General features: G+C 36.3%; 1 protein-coding gene across 3 annotated transcripts in view; it reads right to left on the reverse strand.

Moving 5' to 3' along the window:
* Positions 1-17,405, reverse strand: part of IL6ST (interleukin 6 cytokine family signal transducer) — a 56,515-nt gene that overhangs the window by 21,941 nt on the left and 17,169 nt on the right. For 2 of the 3 annotated variants that reach the window (XM_047729636.1, XM_047729637.1), the window contains 4 exons: positions 14,347-14,428; positions 8,397-8,473; positions 2,823-3,128; positions 1,843-1,963 (listed from right to left, as the gene is read on the reverse strand). In XM_047729636.1, the coding sequence (XP_047585592.1) occupies positions 1,843-1,963; positions 2,823-3,128; positions 8,397-8,460 (491 nt within the window). In that variant the 5' untranslated portion in view covers positions 8,461-8,473; positions 14,347-14,428. The remainder of the gene's footprint in view (positions 1-1,842; positions 1,964-2,822; positions 3,129-8,396; positions 8,474-14,346; positions 14,429-17,405) is intronic. The other variant, XM_047729638.1, reaches the window with a different exon arrangement.

Below are 17,405 nucleotides of genomic sequence, written 5' to 3' on the forward strand. Positions count from 1 at the left end.
TCACCCGTCACGTGAAGAATGTTATTTAAAACTGTAATATCACCTCATGCCTGTTGAGAATGGCCATCATTTAAAAGATAACAAATGTTGGTCTGCATGTGGAGAAAAGGGAACCCTTATGCACTATTGGTGAAACTGTAAAGTGCTTAAGCCAATTATGAAAAAGATGTAAGAGCCTAAAAAAACTAAAAATAAAACTACCACATGATCCAGGCATTTTTGATCCAGGAATCAGAAACACTACCTCAAAAAATATCTACACCTACTTGTTCATAGCAACATTATTTACAATAGCCAAGACATGGGAACATCCTAAGTGTCCATCAATGGATGAATGGATAAAGAAGCTGTGGGATACACGTACATGATGGACTATTAGACAGCCATAAAAATGGAGAAATCCTATATTTTTGACAAGAGATTATGCTAAGTGAAATAAGAAAGACAAGTACTTATGATTTCACTTATCTGTGGACAAGCCAACAAAATGACCAAACACACACAGAAAAAGAACTTATGGTTACCAGAGGCAGAAGGTGGAGAGAGGGGGAACTGGACAAAGCTGGTCAAAAGGTACAAACTTCTAGCTGTAAGATACTAAGTACTAGGGATATGACATACAACAGGACTATAACCAACACTATGTATGATACATAGGAAAGATGTGAAGAGAGTAAATCCTTTGAGTTATCCCAAGGAGAAAATTTTTTTCCTTTTTTTTTTTGTATCTATACAAAAAGACAGTTGTTAGATAAACCTATTGTGGGACTATTTCACAATTTAGGTAAATCAAACCACTATACTATAAGGCTACTAATAAACTTATTCAGTAATGTGTATCAATGATTTCACAATAAAACTGAGAAAGATAAAAATGACTGACAAAAACAGCAGATATAAATTGTCTAACTGCTTATTATTACTCAACTTTCAATTAAGGTAAAATATGGTGTGATGTGCACCTAAAAAAAAAAGAAAAAAAAGAAAAAGGGGAGAAAAAGAATTAAGAAGTATATACCACCCCTACGAATTACTTTTGGAAAAACAAAAAACCTAAATCTGATCAAGTGTCTAGACTGAATAGAAATTTCTAGGGCAAAAAAAAAGGACAGAGGACTATGTTAAACAATGTGTAACAGTTACTTTAATGACTGAATTGCAAAGTTAAAGAAAACCAGGCAGAATCTATGGTTTAAAAAAAAAAAACAAATTTGTAATGCGTGGAGATTGTGATTTGAGGACTTGTAAAAATATATACAAATATTTGTATCACAGCATAGGGAATACAATGCCATTTTAAAAGTGTTATATGAGGACAGAAGCTATGCTTGTTGTGAGCACTTAGCTCAATCACCACACTGTATGGCTGAAACTGTTTTAACATTATGTGTCAGCTATACTCAAATAAAAAAAATTATAAAAGTATGTATATACATATATTCATGAAACATCTGAGGAAACATGAAACTAACTGAAAATGGGACAATCTATCGAAGTTTCTTCAGTTATATTTGGGTATAATAATGGTATACAGTTACGTGTCTTAAAGTATCCCTATCTTTCAGAGGTATGAACTACAATATTTATGGATGAGATGATATGTCTCAGATTTCCTTTAAGATAATTTGGGGTGGGGTATACAGAAGAGCTGGATGTCCTGAGCTGGATGATGAACACATGGGAATTTATTATACTATTCTTTCCACTTTTTTGTTTCAGATGCTCTAAAATAAAAGCTTAGACAAAAATTTGCATTTACTATTTCCACCTTAAGAAATAAAAACTCTAGCACAAACGACAAATTATTGAGTTCAACATACAAAAAACTTAAAAACAACTTGCCATTCGGATTTTAAAGTGAAGTTCGTTTCCAGGTATGTTTCCCTTCCAGGATCCCACTGACACATCATTTTCTTTCCTTCATTCACAATGCAACTCAAATTTTTAGGTTTTTCTGGAGGCACTAAAAGGGAAAAATGTTCAATTTTCAAAAGCTTTCTACCCACAAATAACATGCAATTTATATACTACCCAAGACATTTGCAAACGAAATTAGATGAAAAACGAACAAAAAAACCCCAGACATAATGAAAGACTAGTGACTAAAAAATTCATCTTTTCTATTTAAACTCGTACTTTTTAAATTAATACACATTTTCTGTAACTGTCACTAACTAGCATGTTTCAAATTAATTTTCTACACAAAATCAACTTTCATTTGTAACTATTTAAGAATATTAACTGATTTCCCCATGAAGTGTATATAAGTATTGCTGCATGTTAGTAAGAGGCAAATAAATGGAAACAAATGATTTACTTATATTTCTCCTCCTATTGTTTTCTTAAACTCTGTTGGAGGAAAAGCAAATACCAAAATTATGGTGTTGGGGATCCACAAATTTGACAAGCTACTCTTGGATCAGACTAAGTTTACTCTGACACAAAAGGACGTTCTCCAATATTTACTTACCTTCAGATAGTTGCTTTGTATGTGATCTCCTCACCAATTAAAGGATACTGAAAATTACTATGGATACACTGACAAATTTCAATTCAAGAACTGTTTTTTGTGGGTCTCATGTTAAAACATTTTTCTAGGAAACTGAGATACTCGACTTTCAGGATATGTTACTCTTCAAGCTTTTTGTACAGCAGTAATGTAAATGGACTTCCACTTTGAAACTTATTTTTTAAAAAAAGCATGTCCAAAAGTAAATAAAGCCAACAAATAACTGCATTTCATAAAGACCAAGAGACATTACAAATGTAATTAAACAGTCATAACAAAGTTTGAAATAAGACAAAAACAAAACAAAACTTACAGCCTGAAATTATTCTGATTCCATAAACATTCTGATCAATTTGTCCAAATGTACGAATGTTGCAAGTCAGCTGAGTATTTAATGAAGATGTATCTGTAAATGTGACACTAGATGCTGTTTTGTTTATGGTGGCATATTGTTCTTTAGGAACAGTCAGATGGTTTGTTTTCCAGAAAATGTAACTAGCATTTACATGGAAATAATCCATACATTTTTCTTTTAGCACACAGACTGCAGTGAAATTAGAACCAAGCTGTACAACTGGAGATTCCGGTTTGATATAACCACATGGCTCTAGAAGTTCACCTGAAAAGGAACAAGGGAAAATAGAAAAATGGACTGAATTATTCTGGTATAAAATGGTATTTATCAATGCAGTCCTCAATCTTCACGAAAGTATCTCTTAAAGACAGCAAAAAAGAATTACACAGTGAAAAAATAATATGGCCAGAATTCAGTGCCTCAATTTATAAAGAAATATACAAATTACAAGGCTGATGAAAAAAAGACATCTGTAAGCCTCAGCCTTTTTTTTTTTTTTTTAAAGATTTTATTGGTTTATTTGTCAGAGAGAAAGAGAGAGGGAGAGCACACAAGCAGCGGGAGAGGCAGAGAGAGAGAGAAGCAGGCTCCCTGCTGAGCAAGGAGCCCCATGTGGGACTCGAACCCAGGACACCGGGATCATGACCTGAGCTAAGGCAGCAGCTTAACCAACTGAGCCACCCAGGTGTCCCCCTCAGCCTTTTTTTTTTTAATAACATTCTGACTTTGCTTTAGGAAACACAGACTGCCTGCAGCGTGATTCACACTTACTCTACCACCAATCCCATTCTTTGATTCAGACTCAGGGTCTAAATTATACCTTCCAGCAAAGCAGCAGTGGTAGGCTCTGTTCCTCTCCAGTCCCGAATGGTGTTGGGGGTATGGATGGGGCCAGGGAAGGTAGCAGACAATGTTCATTTATCAAAATTCCAAACAACAAAGGATATAGCAAGAGAACAACAAAGAACATAAAGAACATAGAACAAGATGGCCAAATAAATTAGTTTTAACAATAAATGGGATAAAATCCCATATTAAAAACAAAACAAAATCAGCCTGCATAAAAAGAACTATACCAGAATTGTATGCTTTAACTATCACCTAACTCCATGCTGATGGCAACTAAATCCCTATCTCCAGCTCTAACTTCCTACTCTTTTCAGTAACTTGCAAGACATATCCACCTGAAATCCTTCCTAAGTACTTTAAGATAAATACATCTAAAGGGCACCTAAGCAGCCCAACTCTAAGAGCGTCTGACTTTTGGTTCTGACTCAGGTTGTCATCTCATGGGTCACAGGATCGAGCCCCACATCAGGCTCTATACTCAGTGGGGAGTCTGCTTGAGATTGTCTCCCTCTGCCCTTCCCCCTACTCACCCACTCTCTCAAATAAATCTTAAAAAAACAGAAAAAAGATGAACACATCTAAAACTTCTATGTATCAGTCCTTTCAAACTTACTCTTACTTCTCTACCTTGCTAACAGCACTATTTATATCCAGTCATCCAGGCCAGATACCTTATAGTCGCCTTCAATACCTCTTCCAACTTCATAGTATTGCACTCAGTCTGGTTGGTTCTATTTCTTAATATGTCTGTCAACCTCTTTCTCACCAGTCCCTTTTGCCTGCTGAAGCTCAGGCCATTATACCATGGTGTGACCTCCTTCCAGTTTATCTTACATGCTGCTATCAGAGTTACTATTCAAAATGATCATACTATTTCCGTATTTTAAATTATTTAATGGCTGCCTACACCATCAAGATAAAATCCTAACTACTTGGCTTGACTATAGCCTCACTGCCCAGAAACACAAGGCAACTTTCCCTAGTGAATCCTTTTGCTAATGGGTTTCTGGGTGGTAACCTATCCTGAGGTTCAGTGTTTTCATTTGGAAAATGAAGTTATTATCTTTTTAAAAAAAGAGAGAGAGAGAGAACAATCAGGGGGAATGGCAGGCAAAAGGAGCAGACTCCCTGCTGAGCAGGAAACCTGATGTGTAATTGGATCCCAGGATCCTGAGACGATGACCTGAGCTAAAGGCAGACACTTAACAGACTGAGCCACCCAGGCACCCATAATAAAAGCTATCTTGAAGAGTTGAGATTAAAATTACTTACATAAAGCACCTATTATAATGCCTGGTATTTAATAGTCCACCAGTAGTAAATGATAAGCCTATCATACTTAGTATTACTCTCCAAAGACAATCAAGTCACACTGACAGGGTATGGAAGATTCTTTCAAAGTCAGCAGGAAGAATTAAAAACTATACTTTTAAATTTTTTTTCTTTGTAGTCAAAACTTTACTCTCAAATGGAATCCTGGAACATCTCATCAAATCTATAATGCCCAGAGTAGGAATGTGGATTTCTTTGTTTCAAAACTTTTAAGGTGGGCTGTTTATATGACCATGCTATTATTATACATGTCTAATATGTGCCCAGGGCACATATTACTTTACACTTCCAAATATATGGAACTTCATCTTGTGGGATACTATTAAGTTACCCTGTGATACTGGGCCAGTCCTTCCAACTCCCTAGACTTCACTTTATTCCTTGGTAAAATCACTCCTGTTTTACTTACTTTCTCTAAAGTAATAAAGAATAGCAAATATGAAATGTATTTTAGAATACTAAATAACCTAAGATGTAACTACAGACTCAGTATTAATTTTTAATCACACAGAATGAGCGAGATACTAGAAATGAGCAGATGTTCCAAAGTGAAACACAGACTCATTAAAACCATCCTATGCCAAATTAATCCCAATTTTACAGGGGTACCAGGCTATTTGAGATTAAATTGTAGAAAGAGAAATGTTTTAATTTTAAAAAGGCATTTGATAAACTTAGTTGGAATCATGTAGACAAGATGAAGAAATGTGGATTAGAAAATACCATAACAGGTAACAGCTGAACATCACAGAATTGCTGGTATCTGACTTTTATTGATCTACAAACACAGAAATTTCATAGGTTCAAAAAAGACATCCTTAATTGATTACTCATATATATAAACTTCTACAAAAAAGAAGAAGTCAGTGAGACAGAGGTCTTCAATGGAGTATGCCGAAGTACCTGTTTTCAGTCCTTACAGCAGACTGTATTTTCCAAATATGGTCATACCTATGTATTTATCCCATCCCACATGTTTTTCTTACAATGTGACTGATACTCCTTTCACAAAGAAATGGGTTCAATATTCCCTTCCAGCCCTCAAATCTGTGTGGGAGCTTATGTCTGCCCCAGCCAATGGAATGCGCTATGTGACTAGCTAGATGGTTAGAAGAATACAACTTTCAATCAGCATTCTTTTTCTCTTGGGAAATCTGTCCTTGGAACTCAGTCACATGTTGCAGGGAAGCCAAGGCCACATGGGGAGACCACATGTGATGTTCTGGCCAATAAGCCTAGCAAAGCCCTTAGCTTACAGACAGAATCAATACCAGACATATAAATGAGAGTGCTTTCAGATGATTCTAGTCCCCAATCTTTGAATATTCCAAGTGACTCCCCACCCCAGGTATCATAGAGCAAAGATGAAATAATCCAGCTGTGCCCAACTTTGTTCCCGACACAAACAAACTGTGAGAAGTAATAATTATTGTCATTTAAAGCCATAAAGTTTTAGAATAATTTGTGAGGCAGCAATAACGTTACTTCTGTTATTTTGAACATTTTTTTCAATAATCTGGCAGAACACACACACACACACACACCCCAAATTAGCAAAGGACAAGGCTATGAAAGATCACTAACACTGGATGTTAATATTAGAATTAAAATTATTTTAGAAGATTAGACCAAAAGACCAAAACTAATATAATGAAATGTGCTAGAGAGCAAAATCTCTCTTATTCAGGCTGAGATTAAATATAGGGTAAGGGAGAAATGGCTTGAAATTAATTCATGTGAAAACTTAAGAATTTTCACTGACCAGTAAGTAACTTAACTGGAACTACAGTTTATCTTAGCTGGCCAAAAACTATGCTGACTGGGTAAGAATGATGCTCAGATCAAAGTAAAAATAAAATCACTCTACTCAGACCCTGTCCAGTTCTGGTACATTAAACTTATTTTTTTTTCTTAAGTGCATTTTCATTAAAACCTCAGTAACAATTACGTAATTACTATCCTTTTTATAATGTTCACTCTGCGCCAGGCACTGTCCAGATGGCTTGTGCATAGTAACTCATTTAATTCTCACAATACCCCTAAGAGTCAGGAACAATTATTATGGTGATTTTTTAAATCAGGAAACTGACACAGATCAAGTAACTGGTCTAAGTTCTATAGCTGGTAAGTATGAGAGGTGTGATGGTCTTGTATTTGGAATGTGCTATGGGCAACCAAGAGAAGAATCAGGAGGATAATCAACATGTACAGGGTTAGAAGCCACGTCCTATGAAGAATTATTAGGACAACTCGGTAAGTTTAGTTTGGGCAAGAGAGGCCTTAGAGACACATGAAAGCAGTCCTTCAGTATTTTCTAAAAGCTGAACGGTGGGAAGAGAAAGTGGAACTACTCCAGAACTAGGGATAATGGGAAAAAGTTACAACGAAAATTTGGGCTCAAGAATAAGGAAAAGATTTTCTAAATAACAACAATTTTCAAAGTAGTCTTATGTCACTTAAAGTGCTCAAAAAGAAGTTGCATTCCTAGATTTTGATAGGGGCTGATTTACAGCAGTGCTTTCTCCAACTACCTGTGGTTAAAGATCAGTTTGGTTTTTTACCCCCAATCTTTCACAGACTTATACTTTTGGCTCTATACCATATCTTTAAGTCCAGTGATGGCATGCTTGGATGTCACAGCTACATCAAACTGTTTAAAGATTCTAAACATTTACTCTTAATTTCTGTACTTATCTCTTATCTACTAGTAACAACCAGTTCAAGGATGAGGCTGTGGATTCCAGACCTATCACTAACACAGCACTGTTCAGTGACACCTCTGGCCATTAAAAAGTGAAGTGCTGGGGCATCTGGGTGGCTCAGTGGGTTAAAGCCTCTGCCTTCAGCTCAGGTCATGGTCCCGGTGTCCTGGGATCGAGCCCCACATCGGGCTCTCTGCTCTGCGGAGAGCCTGCTTCCACCTCTTTCTCTGTCTGCCTCTCTGCCTACTTGTGATCTCTGTCTGTCAAATAAATAAATAAAATCTTTAAAAAAAAAAAAAAGTGAAGTGCTAAAGGTTAATAGATTTTCTCCTATATATTAAAAAAAATGCCCAAAACACCAGCAATGTATTCTCCCCCCGACCTTAAAGTTATCGTTAGTATACTTAAACAGCATTTAGGATTACTGGGAGACTGTTTCAACTCAAACTATAATTTATCAGGAATATTTTTACATTTCAAAATCATTTTTAGGTTACGGCAGCATTATTCTCCCAATAATGACCCTAGAAAGAACAGAAACATTAATATAATTACATAATTATGAAGCATAAGCTTAATTATATAATTATACAAAAATACATAAACCTAATTTATGAGGTTGGGAGGTAGTGTATTTCATGAACCTTACCTACAGATTCAGTGGTGAAGAAAATAAACAATGCGTGCACTATCCAAGTTTGCAATGTCAACATCTTGCATTAATTTCTGTAAAAAACACACATAGTATTATTTTTATTATTTTTTCTCTTATTACACATAGTAAGTAAAGACACAATTCCTAAAGCTCTTGTTTTCACTGGATAGGTGTCTTCTTCTAAAAGGTAGTAAAATTTTATGAGCATGCAGAAAACAAATCTAAGTCATCAGAATGTTTTTCTTTATTCCCACCGGAGTTATGGCTACATAAGAAAGTGATGAACACAATTTATACTTTAAGGTTAATTAAAAGGGCAATCTTGTTTCTTTAGTATGTGAAGACTTACATTATTAGTAACTTATTAGTAAATACTGTGTGAGACAGTACTTCAGAGGGACACATGGCAAAACCCACCAAAAGCAATCTCAAAAGGTATTTGCCAAAATGGAAAAGAAAGTCTGTAATTCATAATACCAGGACCAAAAAAAAATATCCCCTGCTATATGAAGAATGCCTACACATCACTAAAATATTCCAACACCTAGTAGAAAAACCAGCAAGGTAAGCTGAATTGCCTATTCAGAAAAGAAAATACAAATTATTTAAAACATAAAAAATGGTACTTTCAACCCCACTCATAATGAGAGATACAAATTAAAACTACCCCAGAAAGGAATGCAAGATGATACAGACACTTTAGAAAATGATTTGGCAGTTCTTTACCAAGTTAAATGTACATAATAGTAGTAATACATATTTCACTAAGAATGTATCCAAGAGAACTAAAAATACTAATACATGTCCTCATGAAGACTTATACTCAAATGTTCATATAGCAGCTTTATTCTTAACAGTCCCAAACTAAAAACCACCCAACTGTCTATCAACTTAAGAATGGATAAACCAATACCCAAACAAATGGTATATCCATGCAATAGAATACCACTCAGCAGTAAAAGGGAATGTATTAGTGATACATGCAGTAGCATGAATGAATCTCAAAAGCATTATGCTAAATAAAGGAAGCCACAGATAATAGTCCATGCACTGCTGAATTCCATTTACAGGGTATTTGATAAATGGCACAACCAGGGTGACAGAAAGCAGATTAGGGAGCTGGCTGGGGCTGAAGTGGAAAAGGGGAATCAATGTAGAGAGACACTAAAGAATTTTCTGGCATGACAGGAATGTTCTATGACCTGATCATGGTAGTGATAAAACTCTATTAGTCAAAATTCACTCAATTGTGTCAAGAAGTGTGAAAAGCACTGAAATTTAACCTTACTTGCAAGCTAACAAGTTAGCCTGTTAGTTCCATGAATACTGGCAGGAGACAAGAGACTCCTGCATCAGAGACAAAGGACCTTATTACTCATACCAGGAGCAGCATTTTCTTGGTGACAACTGCCTGGGCCCTGATTCCAACAGAGCACTGTCAAGAGTGACTGGTAACACCCATACACACAGTGGGTCATGTTATAGGAGAGGAAGACTGAGCTTAGGAAACCCAGATCTTTTAAAATGGCAGTAAACATGCCTGCCTCTTACTCTGGAGAGAGACATTATCTCAGTTTTCCAAGGCTGTAAGAAACCTTTAAGAGATGTATGGGGAACGGTTTCGCCACAAAACTGTATACTAAAAATTGGTGAATTTTATTCTTTATAAATTAGACCTCAATTAAAAACAAACCAACAAAATCTACCCAGGCAAGGTACATAGTAAAAAAAAGTTCAGTGCTTCATTCCTCTAAAAGACACGTACAAGAATGTTCATACAAGTTTAAGTACTGAAAAGTAGAAGCAACCAAACACGAACACAGGAGAACAGAAAAATTCAAGTAACTCAATCACAATTAATTATAGGTACTCACAACGACATGACTGAATTTCCTATTAAGACAGAAGAGAATGAGACACAAAGTATGCTTGATTCCCTTTATATAAAAGTTCGAAATCAGGCAAATGTCATCTGTGGTGATAGAGAACAGTTGTTATCTTTTTTGGGGGGTGGGGAAAGAGGGCAGAAGGGAACTTCTGGGATGCTGGGCATGTTCTATAAACTAGATGGTCATTAAAAATTTACTGAGCTATAAACTTGTGATCTGTGGACTTTATTGCATGTAAGTTATACTTAGTAAAAACAGTGAACAAAACAAAAACGAGCGCAATATCATTTCTAGTTTTGGCAAAAATATAATGAAAAATAAAAAATTATCGACACAATATTTTGAGACCATGACATAAAGGCATTCTTATTTCCTGCACTTACAGTGTAAATGGCATAACCTTCCCAATAAACTAGGAATTAAAAATGAATTCTTTGTAAATCAGAGCTCAATTATAAACAAAAAAAGAACCCAGACAAGATATATGCCCAGTTTTGCATTATCGATCAAAACTTAAATATTGTGGGGCGCCTGGGTGGCTCAGTGGGTTAGGCCACTGCCTTCGGCTTGGGTCATGATCTCAGGGTCCTGGGATCGAGTACCGCCTGCATCGGGCTCTCTGCTCAGCAGGGAGCCTGCTTCTCTCTCTCTCTCTCTCTCTGCCTGCCTCTCCATCAGCTTGTGATCTCTGTCAAATAAATAAATAAAATCTTTAAAGAAAAAAAAACTTAAATACTCTCTGTCAAATAAATAAATAAAATATTTTAAAAAACTTAAACACTGTATGAATCTAATAATTCTTCCAGTATTTTATCCTACAGAAATGAGCAGAGCAACACACACATAAGGTTATTCACTATAGCTTTGTTTTTAATAAAACAGGTTAATGCACAAGTAAGTTAAATTATAGTATATCCAAATACAGCCTACATGTAGCTCCAAAAAAAAATGAGTAAGTTCTCGATCACTACCTAGAGATGTGTAACAGCATCTAAAAATAAATAAATAAAATACTGTTAAGGTAGAGAACAGTGTATTTATTTATGGGGAGGAACAACAACAACAAAAAAATACACTCGTTTCCTTATATATGCATAAGATACCTCAAGAAGGATACTAATTCAAAGACTGGTTGCTATTGGATGAGATTCCACAGTAGGAAGGAGACACTCTACCATATACTCTCTGTACCTTTCCAATGTTGTACCATGTGACTTCAGTACTTAAGTCAAAAACTAAATTTGCATTAAAAAATACTTGATGTGTAAACTCTCTCCCCCAAATAAAACCACGAACTTCTTAACAGGGCTTCACAGTACTGCATTTGGGATACAGTGTTCTTTTATTAAATCTCAGTACTAACTTGACTTTATGTACTCCCTAACCACACAAGTCACTCTATAATAATCTGCTCATGAAATATTTAAACTGTTACAGGGTAAATGATAAAAGAATGAAATTGCAGGAACCATTTTCCTCCACTGGTTTTATTTCTTACTTCCTAACTTTCAATAGTCCCATATTAGAAAAATCCACATCATTCAACTGCTCATCAAAACAAAATGAAGAAAGTATCTATCATGTTGGGAGAGCAGTATGCAATTACACACTGATCACCCATTCCAACCAAGTACCTTGTTCACACTGTAGAGAGGGTTCTCTATAGTTCCTGGAAACTGGCAATCTTTCTATGAATGCACTATATTCTTTTTTTTTTTTTTTAAAGATTTTATTTATTTATTTGAGAGAGAGACAGTGAGAGAGAGCATGAGCAAGAAGAAGGTCAGAGAGAGAAGCAGACTCCCCGTGGAGCTGGGAGCCCGATGCGGGACTTGATCCCGGGACTCCAGGATCACGACCTGAGCTGAAGGCAGTCGTCCAACCAACTGAGCCACCCAGGCGTCCCTGAATGCACTATATTCTTATGACAAAACTCTGACACAAGAGGTCCCATAAAGGTATTTATAGTTACCGCAAAGCAATTAGATTTATCTAAGCAGGGCCATGAAACACGGTAGGTAACAGGCAAAGGTAGGTTTCACATTTTAATAGTTGGAAAGTAACATTTCCTGGGACACCTCTCAGTGGCTCCGTCAGTTAAGCATCTGCCTTAGACTTGGCTCAGGTCACGATGCAAGGTCCTGGGATTGAGCCCCAAGTCAGGCTCTCTGCTCAGTGGGGAGTCTACTTCTCTGTCTCCTATGCCCCTACCCCTGCTTGTGTGCTCTCTCAAATAATAAAATCTTTTTTTTTTTTTTTAAGTAATGTCCTAATTTTTTAAAGGATTGTCATTGAGATTTGATGAAGAAACATCTATTCAGGAACTTAATTTCATAGTCCCAACCTAAGAGATGGAAACACAGTAGCACTATCTAAAATATTAAATGCAATATAGTCAACTTCATTTTGGGGCTTATCTTGTTTTAAAATGGACAGAATTGATAGTACACTGCATACTGTTCCTCTCATTTTGTTGACAGTACATACTAAATTTAAAATTCCATTATTAGCATTATCCTCCTGCAACTCTGGCAGAACTTTCCATGCATATATTATAACCACATATGGCATACAATTTTCCTTGAAATTTGCATCTTTATCTTAGAAGATTCTATGAAACCATGCTCAGCAGAGAATCTGCCCCCCCCCCCCGCCTCTCTGCCTACTTCTGATCTGTCAAAGAAAGAAAGATTCTGTGAAACTGCTAACCACAGATATAGGTTAAGGCTTATTCCAAGCACACTGAGTGGTTCTTCTAGAGTGGCAATTCCTCAACTATGGTTGTTCAACACAGTAATGTGCTGAAAGGTGCACATCAGAACTAATTCACTATTATTGTTAAATGAATAAAATTTACAAATGATTTTAAAAAATTAGAACAGATCAAGATTATCCCTATAGTTTATCATTTTTGTTCATTTTCATTCCCATGGATTTCTTAAGTGGGAGAAAATGTACTGGAGTTCTAACTGATAAATATTTGATACTTTTGGCCTTTATAAGTTCTTTCTGTTACTTATGGACTGTGATCTTTGAGTGTCTTTTTCTTTTTACTTTGACCCAAGGACAAAATGAAAAAGCATGAGTAGGGACGCATGGGTGGCTCAGCGGCTTAAGCCTCTGCCTTCTGCTCAGGTCATGATCTCAGGGTGGGTCCTGGGATGGAGCCTCACATGGGGCTCTCTGCTCATCAAGGGAGCATGCTTGTCTCTCTGTCTGCCTCTCTGCCTACTTGTCATCTGTCAAATAAATAAAATAAAAACAAAACAAAAAAAAAAAAAACAAAAGAAAAGGCATGAGTAATACATTTAGGTACAGATTTCATTGGAGGGAAGAATGTCAATATAAACTTAGTTACCATAGTAACATTGCTCTTGTAATTATAGAATAGTAGATGAACTACGATTGCCAAAAGAAGGCAAAGTAATGTTTGTTGAATAAATAAGCTGGGCAGGGATTAGGATGAAGAAAATTCCAATATGGTAGGATGTATACACATTATAGTGTTACTGTGAATAAATTTTCAGAGAGCCAGTTATACCTACATTATTATTTTAAAAATGATCCTACTCTGCTCTATTCCATTATTACTAATTATTAATTCATAGTAACACTTGTACACTATATACTATTTTACATTACACAACTGCTTTTATATAAGTTACTTCACCTGATTGTCCTAATATCTTAGAAAAGGAGGTTGGTAGGGTAGGAATCATTATTTTAATAAAGAGCTTCAGGCTTAAAACAAAATTGAGAGGAAGGTATGGAGAATTCCCACACATCCTCTGCCCCCACACAGAGGCTAAATAACCTCTCCTATTTAGCAGTATCACTCACCAGAATAGTACATTTTACCAAGGATGAACCTACACTGACACACTTTAACCCCCACTGAGTCTGTAGTTTACCTTAGGGTCCACTCATTGTGTTGTACATATACACTAGGTTTCGAATGGTAAGGATTAATTACTGAAACTTCACAAAAGAAGAATTCTGACAGGTTTAAAAAAAAAAAGGGAAAGAAAAAAAAATTGACAGGTTAAGTTACTTACCAAATCACAAATTAGGAAGTGAAGAAACAGGGACTTGAAACTAAGTCTTCTGCCTCCAAAAGTCATGCTCTTTTCATTCTCACTATAAAGAGAGGAGAGCCTTGTTCAGAAAGCTGACTTTGGTAATATTTATTACATGCATTCTTCTTACATCCTTGCCTGCTATAAGCCTTCCTGAAAGTATCTCATTTAGGTACCTTCTGACCTTCAGTATAAAATGATCCCATAAACACTTGTATAACAATATTTAAACATCCTACTGATGTTTTGAAAAATACTTAGAAACATTATCAGCCCCTCCATGCCTACTCCAAACTTCCCTTATGTTCATGTAATGTCACAGAAACATGAATGGGACATTTTTTGAATTTGACAAAAGGAATCAAAGCAAATCTTTAGAAGAATCATACCTTTTGCCCTTCACTAGCAGTTAAGGCTACTGCTTTTCAACTGCCATACTATTTTATGCACACAGGCTAAATTCAACTTAAATTTCAGTACTAAGTTAAATTCTAGTATAATTAATGGTGGCTCCTCTTTGAAATGTAGTAACTTCAACACAGTACCAGAAGTCCTAGCCCCAGCGATCAGAGAACAACAAAAAAAAAAGGCATCCCAATCAGCAAAGAAGTCCAACTCTCTTTCTTCACAGAGGACATGAAAACCCAAAAGACTCTACCCCTAAATTACTCAAAGTCATACACAGCAATTCAGTAATGTGGCAGGATACAAAATCAATGCATAGAAATCAGTTGCTCTCCTATACACTAACAATGTACCTGCAGAAAGAGAAATGAGGGAAGCAATTCCATTTATAATAGCACCAAAAACCGTAAGATACCTTGGAATGAACCTAACCAAAGAGGTGAAGGAAGAAACTAGAGAACACTTATGTTCTGAAATTGAAGACGACACAGAAAGATGGAAGGACATACCATGCTTATAGATCGGAAGAATAAACATTGTTAAAATGTCTATGCCGCCCAGAGCCATGTATACTTTCAACACCATCCCACTCAAAATACCAATGGCATTCTTCAAAGTTCTGGAACAAACAATCCTAAAATTTGTATGGAACCAGAAAGATCCCAAATTGCCAAGGAAATGTTGAAAAAGAAAACCAAAGCTGGAGGCATCATAATGCCTGACTTCAGGTTCTATTACAAAGCTGTGATCATCAAGACAGCATGGCACAGGCATAAAAAACAGACACACACCTGTTTCCAAAGGCAAGGGAAACAAAAGCAGAAATGAACTTTTGGGACTTCATCAAGAGCAAAAGCTTCTGCAGAACAAAGGAAACAGTCAACAAAACAAAGAGGCAACCTATGGAATGGGAGAAGATATTTGCAAATGACACTCTACACAATGGGCTGATATCCAAGATCTATAGAAAACTCCTTAGGGGCGCCTGGGTGGCTCAGTGGGTTAAAGCCTCTGCCTTCGGCTCAGGTCATGATCCCAGGGTCCTGGGATCAAGCCCCATATCGGGCTCTCTGCTCAGCAGGGAGCCCGCTTCCTCCTCTCTCTCTGCCTGCCTCTCTGCCTACTTGTGATTTCTGTCTGTCAAATAAATAAACAAATCTTTAAAAAAAAAAAAAAAAAAAAGAAAACTCCTTAAACTCAACACACACAAAGCAGATAATCAAGTCAAAAAATGGACAGAAGACACACACAGGCACTTCTCCAAATAAGACATACAAAGGGCTAACAGATACATGAAGAAGTATTCATCATCATTAGCCATCAAGGAAATTCAAATCAAAACCACACTGGGGGAAAAAAAAAAAAAAAACACCACACTGAGATACCACCTTACACCACTTAGAATGGCCAAAATGAAGGCAGCAAGAAACAACAAACGCTGGAGAGATTGTGGAGAAAGGGGAACCCTCTTACACTGTTGGTGGAAATGCAAATTGGTACAGCCGCTTTGGAAAACAGTGTGGAGGTTCCTTGAAAAGTTAAAAATAGAGCAACCATATGACCCAACAACTGCACTACTACAAAGATACAGATGCAGTGAAAAGAAGGGCCACATGCACCCCAATGTTCACAGCAGCAATGTCAACAACAGCCAAACCGTGGGAAGAGCTGAAATGCCTTTCAACAGACAAATGGATAAAGATATCGTCCAGATATATAATGGAATATTACTCAGCCTTCAGAAAGGATGAATACCCAACTTTTCCATCAGCATGGACGGTACTGGAGGAGATTATGCTAAGTGAAATAAGTCAAGCAGAGAAGTCAATTATCATAGGGTTTCACTTATTTCTGAAACATAAGGAATAGCATGGGGGACATTAGGAAAAGGAAGAGAAAAATGAAGGGGGGAATCAGAGGGGGAGACCTTAAGAGACAATGGACTCCAAGAAACAAGCTGAGGGTTTTAGAGGGGAAGGGGGTAGGGGGATGGGTTAGCCCAGTGATGGGTATTAAAGGGGGGCACGTATTGCATGGAACACTGGGTGTCATACACAAACAATGAATCAATGAACTAATCAAAAACTAATAATGTATTGTATGGTGACTACCATAATATTTAAAAAAAAAAAAGACAAAAAACAAAACAAAAAAACTAAGGCAAGGAGGTTCAACTCCTTTTGAATCTTCCATTACTGTTTCACACATATTAAGCCTTTGATGTAATTTAATATATACGAAATTAAGTTTACAATGATATTAAAATGCAAAGGAAGTAATTTTTAAATTTTCAAATGAATGGAAGTTGAAAATACATCATGTAGAAGTCCCCTATAATCCCACCAAGGTAACAAATGTGAACAATTTGGTGGGTAATTTTGAAAATTTTCTATTCATGTATTACATTATACTGCATAAATATATACTTTCTTATTTTACAAAAATGGGATCACAAAAATGTGCTGTAACTTGCTTTTTTCACTTACCACATCTGGACGTCTTTCTAAGTTAATACATAAAGATGAATTCCTTACAGCATTTGCTCAAATTCAACCTTCTCATACAGGTCTTCCCTGACCCCCCAGTACTGCTTATCTCCCCTTCCTATTTTTTCCCAATGGCACTTTACAATT

This window comes from Lutra lutra, chromosome 5 (genome assembly GCF_902655055.1).
Source record: "Lutra lutra chromosome 5, mLutLut1.2, whole genome shotgun sequence".
Lineage (NCBI taxonomy): Eukaryota > Metazoa > Chordata > Mammalia > Carnivora > Mustelidae > Lutra > Lutra lutra.